The sequence below is a fragment of the Sminthopsis crassicaudata genome, chromosome 1, assembly GCF_048593235.1.
Source record: "Sminthopsis crassicaudata isolate SCR6 chromosome 1, ASM4859323v1, whole genome shotgun sequence".
Taxonomy (NCBI): Eukaryota; Metazoa; Chordata; class Mammalia; order Dasyuromorphia; family Dasyuridae; genus Sminthopsis; species Sminthopsis crassicaudata.
Window position 1 is genome coordinate 503,690,182 of NC_133617.1, and position 14,297 is coordinate 503,704,478.

The 14,297-nt window shown below is 33.2% G+C and overlaps 1 protein-coding gene across 6 annotated transcripts in view; it reads right to left on the minus strand.

Moving 5' to 3' along the window:
- The window catches only part of TNFAIP8 (TNF alpha induced protein 8), a 116,435-nt gene that overhangs the window by 18,822 nt on the left and 83,316 nt on the right, over positions 1–14,297 (minus strand). Inside the window, exon 1 of one of the 6 annotated variants that reach the window (XM_074281532.1) lies at positions 11,462–11,755. The exons of the other annotated variants lie outside the window; for them this stretch is intronic. Within the exon in view, the coding sequence (XP_074137633.1) occupies positions 11,462–11,507 (46 nt within the window). The 5' untranslated portion in view covers positions 11,508–11,755. Of the gene's footprint in view, positions 1–11,461; positions 11,756–14,297 lie in introns of those variants that run through there. 6 annotated transcript variants of the gene reach the window in all.

The following is a 14,297-nucleotide window of genomic DNA, read 5'->3' on the forward strand; positions in this document are numbered from 1 at the left end:
TAACTGCATACATATGTATACACATATTGTATTTCACATATATTTTATTTAACCTGTATGGGACTACCTGCCATCTAGGGGAAGAGGCGGGGAGAAGGAGAGGAAAATTTGGAACAGAAGTTTTTACAAGGGTCAGTGTTGAGAAATTACTCGTGCATATGTTTTGTATATAAAAAGCTATAATAAAAAATAAAATTAAAAAAAAAAAAAAAAGAACTAATGCTGAGTGAAAAAAGCAGAATGTAACAACAAGATTGTGCAATGGATCAACTATGACAGAGTTGGTTCTTCTCAGTGATTCAGTGATCCAAAGAAATCCCAATAAATTTTGGTTGGAAAACTTCATCCATATCCATAGAGAGAACTATGAAGACTGAATACAAATCACACTTGCTGTGTTCACTTTTTTTCTTTGTTTTTTTTTCTTTTGTGTTTTTTTTCTCTTTTGTTCTGATTTTTCTCTTTTAACATGATTCATAAGGAACTATGTTTAAAAAAATAATGAATGTACATGTATAACAAAACAAAAATTCTGTTCAGAGGTTACCTTACATATGGAGCCTTTCCCTAGCCTCTCCCCCAGCTGTTTAAGCCTTCTTATTATTAGTATTTATGTACTGCCCACACAGACATATGTATGTAGTTTCCCTCAACAGAAAAAGCTACTTGCAGGAAGAGTCAGTTTCATTTTTGTCTTTGTGCTTAGTACAATATAGGCATGTAGCAGATTCTGACTGAATGCTTATTGATTGGTACTCCCCTTTATAAACTTACAAATTCCTCAAGGGTAGGAACTAAACTATTTTTTCTTCCTATAAGACCCACCCCAACTCCAGTACCTAGCAAAGCCTCCTGCAAAAGGAAGGTGATTAATAAATGTCTGTGGAATCAAGGATATTAATTTCTATAACTTGTTATTTTATTTCCTTCCCTATCCCCACATACCTCTCTCTTCTTGTTTCTGCTTTCCCTAAACCCCCACAACAACCCATTTGTAAGAAGTAGGACATGTTTACTATTCCATTTCTCTAGCAAATTCCAAAGGTTTCCAAGGGAAAGTATCAGTATCCAAGAAAAACCTCAACATATTGGTGTATTTTAGGATCAGTAACCCCTTGCCCCCAAGCTTAAGAACAAATGAGAGAATATAAGTAAAGTACTCTGCAATCTTAAAGCACTATGTAAATACTAATCATTATTATTGTTGTTGTTAGCAGCTCTCAAATATGCATCTTAGTGAAACTTTCCAACATCCTTTTTATGACCTCTGCCCAATAACTATATTAAAATATTAAAGTTTAGTCAAGCATTTTATAACCATGTTAGTGGCTGGAGAAGTTTGGTGCAGGAAATAGCCTCAAGGGTTTCAGCCAATTAAAAAAAAAGAAGAAAAAAAAAAAAAAAAGAAAGAAAGAAAGCCAAGGCTTCAATGGGGCTTGCTGTGTCTTTCAAGGGGATAGAGAGTGAGAACTGGTTTTGGGGACTCTACTTACTCACTGGCAGTAAAGCCAAAGTAAAAGATGCTTTTTTGGACATGATACATAGAGAGAACAGCTAGCCCAGAAAAGATTAGGTCTCCAAATGACAATTCATAGCTTCTTCATTTTAACCTCAAGGCATACAATTTCTTTTAGTTGATAAACTAAAGCAGAATGGTGCTATTTTGACATACAACAAAACTTTTTTTTTAAACCTTATTTTGTCTTAATTTTGTTAGTGGTGTAATAGTCATAACAACATTAACCTAATTCACCTCATGGAATTTTTACTTGATTTCAAGCTATGTTAGGCATGAGAATCATTCTAGTGTCAAGAAGGAAGCAGGGTACAGTGGAAAGAGCTGATTCTGAAATCTGAAGCCCTTTACTTGCATGGAGAGGACTAACCCTTTGTTCACAACCTTTAGCAAGTATGCTGCTATGGTGAATTATTTTCAAGGAAAATAATTCCTTTTGTTCTATTTTTGTTTTTAAAAAGGCAAGTTCTCTTCCTAGCAAACCATGGGACAGTGAGAAGAACACTGAATTTGGAGTCAGGATCTACTGAGGCTAAAGTAGAATACTTGTTACTCACTTGCCATCATCATCTTGAACAAGTCACTTGAGCTCTAAAATCGAGGAATAGCCTAAGATTCTTCCCATAATTGCGTGAAATAAGAGACTTCCAATTTGAAACCTAAGGCCACAAACGTGGAGGGGAAAAAAAATACCCTACTCTACTCAGATGGACATCATGATTGGAAAAATGAGAACAATCAGTGATGAAAGTCTGAATTTTCAACTCTTTGAGAAAAGGAAAGAGAGGCTGTGTGCCCCAGGAAGTGGTATTTATTAAAAAGTTAGACTGGTTTTGCATACATGTTTAGCAGTTACTCAACTACTCAAAAAGTAACTTTCCAATTACTACTACATATCATTATAGTTACAGTTAGGAATTTGATAGCCTCAATTTCACTTAGCCATAAGAAATGTAGGGATGCTTGTGAGTTCTACTATTCTGAAGAGTAGTTGAAATGCAAAGCATGCTTCACCCAGTTTCCCAGGATAGTAGATTTTAAATGCATTTTTTCCTTGACAATTCCTTTTTTTTTTTTTTTCCAGCAGACTTCAGGAAACTAGATCTGGAATATATCTGGAATCTCAATTTTTTTCTTTCTCATAGAGTATGTTTAACAGAAAGAATTGATGAATTTCCTAAGGTCACAAGTAGTTCTTAGATACCTTTTCTATAACATTTTGGAGCTCTATTGGTTATGTATAAGACCAGTGAAACTGATATTTCATAAACAAAACCCTATAAATCTTAATGTTGTAATCCTTGACCTCTAAGATCCCTTCCAGCTTTACATTTATAACCCTCTTACCCTATTTCTCATTTCTATCAGTCATTGAAATTGGGGAGGAGACAGGAGGAAAGAGAGAGATGGAAATAAGTATTTATATAGTACCTATTTTATGCCAGGCATGGTGTGAAGAGTTTCACAAATGTCATCTCATTTTTTAATACTATATATCCTTCAAGGTTCTAGTCAATTGGCACCTTTTTCATCTTTTTACTGATTCCTTTCTCAGATGGAAGAGACTTCTTCCTCTTCTGAACCTTATTGTACTATTATATGTTCATACATATTCTAATTATTTACCATATTTTAGCCCCCCACTTAGAAAATAAGGTTCTCAAAGGTCTTAAAGGACTATTGCTACATAAATCTAGGTATTCTATTTATTTAGTAGTTTTCACAAAGACAGCAACAGTATATAGACAGTGGAGATACTATTTTAGTTCTGGTTTGATATCTCTAGTAGAGAAAGATAAACTTATTTGTAAAAGTCTATGGCTTTCTAATGAAATAGTAAATGTTTTGACTACATACCAACAGTTATCAACAAGTAGAGTTACTTGTATCTTTCTGTTTCTATCTACAGAAGAAACCTGCTACAATAATCTGGACGTCAATGACTAAAGACTTTTTTCATCCATCCATCAATCTATAACAAGTAGAAGGAAAAAAGAGTTTCTAAGTGAGTTACAGGGCAGAAAATCTTCTATATGAAGCTGCAAGATTCCAACGGAATTCAGGTTTATTTAAATTTGGGAGAGCAAGAGAGGAGCTACAAAGATATTGAAGACAAGGGAAAATATAAGAACCCCCAATAGGTAGTTAGGGGTCTAAGAGAACAAATCATGGATCAAAAGGATTGGGAAAGGGAAAAAAGGCAAGGAACTTTACAACCATGGGTATGTGGTAACTTTTTTGTACTCAGTTGTTTGAATTAAAGATACTTTGTGGAAATCATATTGCCCCAAATTGCCCCAAAGCCACTTTCCCCCATACATCAGTTTTACTTCAATTATTCTAGTCAGTTTGTCATATCCTAAATTAAACAGATTAATAGATTTTTTTCTAAAACACAGCTGTTTTTAAGTTTATTTTACTATTTTCCCATTCACTACCATTTGCTAATCTTGGAATGTAGAAACAGATGGTTAGTATTAGACTTGAAACATGGTTCTCATACAATATTTTTAAGCTATCAGCTGTACACTTTAGGCTTTATATAGGCAACAAACAGGTGCTTCTCCATACATATATTTCACTGCAATAGTCAAATCTATGAACAGAATTCCACCCACATTCCTATGCTAAGTGTTCTCAAATCTTACATAGATATTAGTCTTCAGTTATAGCAATATGGATATTTTATATACACTATACATTTAATATGCATATACACATGTGTATGTCTAGATCTCTATCTCTCTATTCCTGAAATACATAAAAGAATACGCCTACATTTTCTGGAATTGTGTGTCAAATTCTGGTAAAAGGTAGTGTGATTAGGAGAATGGAAAAACAGATTTGAAAGGCAGAAAACCTGGGTTCACAGGATATGTGTCAGTCATGACACATTCTGGCTTCATAACCCTAAGTAAGTCACTTAGGTAACCCTCTAAGATTGTATGTTGCAGAAAACTTGCTGTATATGCTTGTAGAGGTAATTTCTTCATCTGAAAATTCACTAGACCAGTGACTAGACCATAAGCCCTGTCTCCATCCTCATCATTACATACTAATCACTGTTTTCCTTTGTCATACATTTTATTAAATTTATATTTTAAAACAATTTTACTTTACTACCAGAAACACCAAAAAATTACTTTGTATTCAACTTGGAAATCACGTTTTGAATAAATTTTAGAAAGACTGAACAAACATAAAAGTTAAGATAATTCTTGAATGATGATTGCTTTGTGAAATACATACGATTACATCACAAGAAAATAGAAATAGAAAGTGATCCTTTGTCTAAGTCTACAGTCTAGGTACAGACTTTAGAGCAAGGATTTGACACCCAGCCCTCCAATCATAAGTTTCATAGCCTTTCCACTTACAACATGGTGCTTCTTACCACGAAAGACCAAAGTTAAGACAGCTCTCCTTTCCTGACAAGAGCTTCCTTTTTCCCCTCCAAAAACACTCAATGTATATATTAAAGTTTTTATTTTGCATCTTTGAAAGTCACCTGGAAGATTTCACAGAACACAGTTACTCAGAGAAGCTGTGCTGCATAAAGACTATATCTGCTGCCTATTTTTTTTCCCTCAGAGTACAATTAAAAATCCTGATTGGAGGTAAAACAGTGCCAAGCATAATCATGCATTATAATCAACAAACTGATGAAAAGTGCAAAGCTCAAAGGCAACAAGTCTTCAATAAAGAAGTCCCCTCAGTGTAATTTTTTTCCAGTTGCTGGTCTTTTGAGCACAATGCATTACAAAGAGAAGATGGATTTTTAAAAAAAATTAACTAGTTCCCAATTATGTATGTTAATGTTTCTTTTATTTTTTACTTGCATCCTGATATATCAACTGAATCATGAAGATTCTTGATAGATTTCAATTTAATTAGACATTTATTAAATGTCTACTAGAAGTGATTCATTGTTTAAATAGGCACCAAACTAAGAGGTTTTTTCTGATGAAATAAAAAATCCTTAAGTACTTTCTTTGAGTAAAGTGCTGCTTTAGGAATTACACTGTGAAGTGACCAAATGCTGAAATGCAATGTGGAGCTGTGGAAGATATGATATGAATATGATATGATATGAATCTGAGGCCTGGCTTGGCTATTTACAATTATCTTAAACGAGTCACTAAATTTTTCTAATGCTCAAATAATCTAAGAGATAATCATAGTTACATTATCTACCTTATCATTGTGGGGAAATACTTTGTAAATCTCCAGTGCACATGGAAGCTATAATTATTAGTGAGAATTTTCTCAGACTACTTCTGCATTATAGTGTATGTTTGTATGTATGTGTGTGTATTGTTCAAATATTTTCTCCCCTATTATATTGTGAACTCAGAAATTATTTCTGCCTTTCCATAGCATAGCAGGTGCTTGTTTGTTAATTTGACTTGAATACATTTACCCAACCCTTAATGTTATGTTCTTTCCAAATTGTGATACATAACAAGCTTACTTACCTTTAATTCACTCTATTCTTTCTCAAGAAACTTTGCTTTTGGTGAGTGAACTTCCCATGACAAAAAGCATCATTTTTGAAGTAGAAATTCATCAATTTACTCCCTTTTCTATTGCTGACAATAAAATTGTAGCGTTTGGATAATAGAATGCTTCTTCAATGACCTGGAAAGGGTTAACTTTTAGCCACTCAAGTGGTCTGGTATTTTGGCAGTAAATCTAGAAATTGTGGGACAACACTCTTCAATGCACATGGTCATTCAATGAGATCTGTGTGAACATATCCCATCTCTTCTCATTCCAAATTCAGACCAACTTAAACTATGCACAGAAGAGAGAGTGCTCTTGTATGGACAAGAGTAGGCTTCAGCAGTGATCAGCCACAAACAAGTCACAGACAGTGATCCTAAACATAGTGTGGTTGGAATTTGGCATCTATGTGGTTATAAAAGGCCATAGAGAGGAAGAGCACTTCACTGGGCACTTCAGAAAAATCCCATTAATTCTTCCTTGGCAGCAGTTCAACTAGGGAATGAGAACAAGGGGTGACATAGGATGGATGAAGTTGATTCCATAGACAGTGATGCTACTTATGGAGGAAAATATCTTCATAGTCAATCAATAACCAATCAGTCAAATAACAAAACAGAAAATGAGTTAACAAAACAGACTCTAAAATCTTTGCATAAGAAATTGAAACATTAAAATATGGAAATTTTAAATTCAATAGAAGCATTTTAAGTTGGAGAAAATATTTTCCCCCTTATGTGAAAATCAAACTAGAAGTAGGAAAACAATAATGATTAAAAAAAAAAAAAATTGAAAGACTTGTTAATGAAACGATTAAACAATTTCAGGGAGCAGGAAATGAAGGCTGCTATGCTTCTCATAAAGAGCTGAGAGATTTGTGATGCAGAATTCTGATTCTGCATACTATTTTGTATGTGGGCAACATAAGACTTCACTTTGGCTATATTTATGTTTGTTTCCAAGGTTTTGTTTACCTTTTCTTTTTCTGTGTGGGCTTACTCAGTGGTAACATGCAGCTTACATTTGTATAGTTTACAAAGTACTGTCCTCACAATAATAAGAAGGATGGTATAAATATTATCCTTTGTTTACAGGTGAAGCCAAAGTAAGAAGTTAAGTGACTTATTCAATATGACAAAGGTTATAAAGGGTTAGGGTTAGGGTTAGTTTCCAAATTTTGTCATTTCTATATTCATTATATGTCATTTACTTCCTCTATTTATATAGACTCTACAGTAGTGCATACCCTTATCACCTCATAAACAATCTATGATAATAGCCTCTGTTTGATCTCCCCACTTGAAATCTCTTCTCATGCAAATCCATCCTCCACTCAGTTGCTTAAGGTCATCTTCTTAAACCATATATACAAAAATACACATAGAAGCATTTTTTGTGAAAATAAAGTCACTATATATCTAATGTCATATCTCATTTTTACTCAGTGAACCTCAGATCCTCCCTATTACCACCAGGATCAATATAAAATTCTCTGTTTAGTTTTTAAAACCCTTCCTAATCTATTCCATTTTCCAGTATTCTTCAAGTACTCTTCTACAATCCAGCAAATTGTATTTGGAACTCCTCCCAAATAACCTTCCACCTTCTGACAGTGACTTTTTTTTTAAACTGGATGTCCATTCTCCTTATCTAGAATATATACCTACTAATCTCAGTATCCTGGCTTTCTTCAAGACTCAAAATCTCACCTTCAAAAGCTTTGATATATACCCATTTTGTTTTCTGTTCTTGGAAAAACTAAAAAAGTTCTGCTATAAGTATTTTAGCACATGAGTCTTCTTCCCCTGTCACTAATTTCTTTGGGATATATGCCTAGTGCTGATATAACTGGGTTCCAGAATATGCATAGTTTAGTAAACTTTTGGTACAATTTCAAATTACTTTCCATAATGGGTCATAGTTTCACTGATAAAGCATTGGTGTGCCTATCCTCTCATAGCACCTCCAATAGTTTTATACTTTTTGGTTTTCTTCATCAGACTTCAATAGACTTGAAGTTGAAACTCAAGAGTATTTAAATGTATGTTTCTTTCATTATTAAAGAAGCATTTTAATATGATTTTTGAGCTTGATATTTTTTCTTTTAAATTTTCCTGTTTATATCATTTTTTTGTCAATTAGTCAATTATTAAATGCCACTCACTGTGCTAAGTGCTGCTGATGTTAAGAAAGGTAACAGACAGTTCCCGCTGTTAAAAAGAACTCAACCTCTAATATGGAAACAGGCTGCAAACAATTATGTACAAAGATATATATATATATATATATATACATATATATATATATATATATACACACACACACACACACATATATATGATATGTAAAGAGGTAAAGATATCAGTCCTTTGTTATAAAGAAAATTTTTACTACAAATCTTTTTTCATAAATTATCTCCCTATTAATTTGAATTTCACTAATTCTGTGCAGTAATTTTTAAAATATGTAATCAGAATGGTCAGTTCTTTTCTGAAATCTCTCTCTTTTTTGGTTAATTCTATTATTTATGATTGAGAAAGGTAACTACTCTTGTCTAATTTGTTTATGATATAAAACTATAAAAGCGTAGACTTTAAAACAAATGAAACAGGAAAAAGGAGCAAGCTGTGTAATTCTGCAGCATCCTATTAAGGAAATGAGAACTTGATTGACTCAGTGGATCCAAACAGATGAATAATTCAAAAAATTGACAGAAAGTTGGCTTTAATCCAAGAACCAACCAAATCTAATTTTTGTTTCCCACTCTATTTGCTTGTATTAAGAGCACCAAAACATCAGCGAGGAGAAATAAGCAAATTACCTAACTAGTTAATTGGAACCAACTTAAGAGGAAAAGATATGATTCAAACTATTTCAAAGCAATCTAATATCCAAGAAGTGACATTTCGAGTTCTGAATTCATCTCAAACCTTGTGCTTTATTATCCATTGCATCCCACATGACAACTGCATCTTAACTATGTAGTTTAACAGACAAATACTCACCCTCTATTACTTCCCTCATGTGTAAATTAATAAAAGACAATACAACAGACTTAGATTTTTTTCCTCAAAGAAGTAATTTAAAAGACTTAAACAATTTCATAAAATCTTATGAAAATATAAATAGACATAAGCTGCTGGGCCTGGAGCAGGGAAGACCTGAGTTCAAATCTAGTCTCAATTACTTGCTAGCTATATCCCCCAAGGCAAAATACTTAACCTACTTGCCTAAATTCATCAAAGAAGGAAATTGGCAAACCATCCTAGTATTTTTGCCAAGAAACCCCATGGACAGTATGGTCCACAGGATCATTATCAGGACAATGACAACAAAAACAAACAAAGTAAAGGAAGCAATATAAGAAACAAATTTATAAAAATAATATCACAACAGTCACAGAACTCTTGAAGGCTACTAGCCTACTAATATAAACTGGTCATTTTATAAGTGAAGAAACTGAGGCTCAGAGAAGTTAAATAACATCACAAAATAGAGATATGGTTTATCTGACAAAAAAAAAAAATCCCCACTTTATTTTCGAGACTGGAAACTGATTAGTCATATCCACACTGAAATCATCATATCCATACTGAAAGCATGTGAAAGAATCACATAGTAATGGCAACAAGCTGCTGCTATTTCCCATTCCCTCCCCACCCCACCCCCCCAATCTCAAGTGTAGGGAAGGGGAGGGGCACACAGTTAATCCCATAGAGTTTTTCAAAAAAATCAAAATGGTAGAAAGTAGGCAAAGTCTCTGCCTGAATTAAATCGTCAGAGAAACATTTAAAATTGATCTGATAATTTAGTTTGGACTAGATGAACTTTCCTAAAAGAAATTTTGTTTTGCATTTGTTTTAACACAACCATCAAATATAACTGTTTTTGTTTGTATTAACACAACCATCAAATATAACTGTTCCCAAATGCCAATCCTTTTCCCTCCAAGTTAAAAAACAAATGAAGTTCTGCCCATTCTATGCTTCATTATAAAAATTCCTAAGAACAGTGGAATATTGCAGTGGAGGAAAACATTAATTTTTTTTCTTTTTATTTGTGTGCATTTGACCTTATTAAAAATGATCACTTAATTTTTAAAATTAAAATACAAAAGAAACATTACAGACTTTGCCCCTGCATTTGTTTAGTGAAAGGGTTAAAAAATTAGCATTGGTAGTACTTCTTGCTAATCTGTATTTTCAATATAGTCTTATGTAAAAGGAAGTGCTCTTACATAAAAGGAAAGGAAATCAAGAGAAATAAAACAAATGAGGTAAATTAATTCCCTTTCCTCATCAATTCTCAAGCTGGTACTGAAGGACTCAAAAAGATCTCCTACATAGAAGTAGCAATTACATTAATTCTTATACCTGTAAAAACTTGTCCCAAACATACCAAAGAGAACCCACTACCATGTACAAAACTTTATAGGCCATAGGCTACAGCCACACTTTCTTAGTTCACCGGAGTCAGAATTATCATGTTTCAAATATAATTCTGTTGTTTTAAGTTTGATTGTTATCAGTGATTTAGGGTCAAGTGAAATAAATAATATAATTAACATTTACATAGTGCTTTAAGGCTTGCAAAATTTTACTTATGTTATCTCCTTTCATCTTTTAAAAATATTGCTGGAAAGAGAATAATGCACATGCTATTACCATTTTACAGAAGGGGAAACAACAATAATATGCCTATAATCATACAGTTAGTTAATGTTAAAGGCAAGATTCAAACCTGGGTTCCTTCTGAATATAGACCTTTCCTCTATTATCCTGCATATACCCTTAAAACTGATAGTTAGCCCTAAACAGGAAGTTACAACATCTAGAAAATTATATTATTTCATTATCCATTGTGTCAAAAGTAGAGCCAATATTTCAATAAATAATAGGTAAAAGTATCATTACCAGTTTTGAATTAATTTCTGCAAATCTGGTATTATTTCTTTGACAACTGACTCAGTCAATGCTCAATATATTTATAGGGAAATCCAATTTTATAGTACAATAAGATTATTATTAGAAATTTAAGGTAACAGAGCCCATTAAACCTTCTCCTTTTACTATTTTCATTGTAGTCAGGAAAAACATCAAGAATATCCATCTTTGGATATTTATCAACAAATTAACTTGACGGGAGAATTGGCAAACTCATTTGATCATCTAAGAGCCATTTTCTCTATTATTTTATAATTTCCAAGCTTCCATAATGTTTCAGATACAATCTAATAAATACTACTCACTTTAAGCTTATAATAATCTGTTCTTTTCACCTTAAAAATATTATGAATGGTATCCTGCCTTTAATATCTTGTTTCAATTAGTAAAATATCTGCCTGCCTAATATCCTGTTCCTTTATATATAAATCACCATTTTCCTTCCATGTTCCATATTTTCACATTTCTATTTTTAGACCTTCCTTCCCCTTTTCCTTACCTTTTGCATCAAGTTCGTGTGTTTTCCCTTCAGTACTCTGCATCATTCCAAAATATGAGCACCTTAACTCTGGCTTCCTTTTACTCTTGTATTCTCAAGTCTCTTTCACTTTGTTCGTTGAAACCTGCCAAGAAGCCACTCCCTCTACTTCCTTTTCCCACTCTTGTCTCTAAGTCTTTCAAACTATTTTCAAAGTACAGTTCTTTTCCCTTCCTTGTCTAAAAAGGCAATATTTATCCCTGAATATATCCTTTCTTAAAAGTTCTCTACAAAACATTTCTACTTATCTTCCACGAAAGGCCTTAACCCAACATTCAAATGGTTGTTTTCATGTAACGTATTTCACAACAGAATTACTCAATAGTAGTTTGAAAACTTAAAGGCAGAACTTGTCTTTACATTTCTTATATAATTAGCATTTCATCAGTGGTCTCATAGTTTATTAAGATTAAATATTAAAAGGTTAGCTCTTTAGAGGAGAAATATCTCCTGATTTTTAGTAGTCTATAAGATTGGCTTTTTAATTAAAAGAATTCTGTGAGTGCATGTGATTATAACACATTTTAAATTTATGTAGCACCTTTTATGTGAAGAACTCAGAGCAATACTTGTCAACTCCCCTTGCCCCCATTACCTCATGAGTTCTCACAAGGGATAAGTCATCATTCCACTTTAAACTGGTGTGACAGCTACTTACCACTTCATGAGAAATTCAAGATTACCCAAGGTTGCTTAGCTCAATGATATATTCAAGGGCCTAATTAGGAGAACACCATAAATATAAGTCAGGAAGACTGATTCAGAGAATAGTGTAAGTAGGGAGAAAAAGCCAAGGAGGAGGAAACATGTTATAAAAGAAAGAGTTATCAGATTTGGAGGTATACAAATCCTGGTTCTGCTATTTATGATCTCTGTGATCTTGGACAATTACACTCTTAAAGACTCAGTTTCCTCATCTATAAAATGAGAGCTTGCAAAAGGTGATCTTTAAGATCAAGTGCAACTCTAAATCTAGAAACAAAGTAATGTTTGCACAGTAATAATGTAGTCCTGGCTTTGCCATTATTCATCTCTGCTACTTTGGGCAAGTTGAAGAATCATACCTTTAAAACTGCAAATTCTAAGGACCTTTAAAAAAGGAGTTGTTTTTCATTTTCACAAGAAGACACAGAAGACCCAAGAGGTGAATTCAAAAAAATAAGAAATTAAGGTAATGGCAAAGACAAGAATTGAAGTTCAATTTTCTGGCCAAACCAGTGTTTTCCCACTGGACGTGGCTTCAGTTTCCTCATCTGTGAAATGAGGAAGAGTGACTTCTTACTTCATCAAGTGTCTAAGGTCCCATCAAGCCCTAAAATTAAGAGTTCTAGATTATAAACTCCAGGCCAAATTTAGAAGCATTGGCTTCCCAAGACAAAGACATAATATTATCAGTCAATCATAGAATGAAAAAAAAAAAAATTGAAGGAGACAGGGAAGTAAAGGGGGAGAAAAGAATGGAATAATCCATATCATACATGCATAGAGTATACATAGAATATAATACACATACTGTACAAAAATGAATTATAGTAATTTCCAAACTAGAGTGGGATATGAATAACATTGTGGCTAGAATGTTGGATTTGGAGTGACGAAGAGTTGGGCTCAAATCCTTTCCCCATATTGACAGTATGACATTGGCCAAGTCACTTAATGTCTCTAAGCACGAGTTTACTCATCTATAAAGTGGGCATAACACCACATGACATCTCTCTCACTAATTTATTACGAGGCTCAAATGAAACAATGTAAAATAATCAAAAGTAATTTGAAAATCTTAAAAACTCTATTTAAATGCTTTCTATTATTACTATCAAAAGACTGAATTCTCAGGAGTGACATAACCCTTCACAAAATAGGGACAGATTAAATTTCCTAAGGAAAACATACTTCTTCAGGTGCATGTATATACACAAACATATATATATATATATATATATATATATATATATATATATACATATATATATATATTTCAACAATGCTTAATGTTTATGTGACTTTGAACTAATCTTAAAAGTGGCTGCTTCAAAAAATGAAGATTTCCTTAGTATGGCAGAAATTAGATATGGATCCACACTTAACACCATATACCAAGATAAGGTCAAAATGGGTCCATGATTTAGGCATAAAGAATGAGATCATAAATAGATTAGAGGAACAGAGAATAGTCTACCTATCAGACCTGTGGAGGAGGAAGGAATTTATGACCAGAGGAGAATTAGAGATCATTATTGATCACAAAATAGAAGATTTTGATTACATCAAACTAAAAAGTTTGTGTACAAACAATACTAATGCAAACAAGATTAGAAGGGAAGTAACAAATTGGGAAAATATTTTTAAAAGTAAAGGTTCTGACAAAGGTCTCATTTCCAAAATATATAGAGAACTGACCCTGATTTATAGGAAACCAAACCATTCTCCAATTGATAAATGGTCAAGGGATATGAACAGACAGTTCTCAGATGATGAAATTGAAACTATTTCCACTCATATGAAAGAGTGTTCCAAATCACTACTGATCAGAGAAATGCAAATTAAGACAACTCTGAGATACCACTACACACCTGTCAGATTGGCTAAGATGACAGGAACAAATAATGATGAATGTTGGAGGGGATGTGGGAAAACTGGGACACTAATGCATTGTTGGTGGAGTTGTGAAAGAATCCAGCCATTCTGGAGAGCAATTTGGAACTATGCCCAAAAAGTTATCAAACTGTGCATACCCTTTGACCCAGCATTGCTGCTATTGGGCTTATATCCCAAAGAAATACTAAAGAGTGGAAAG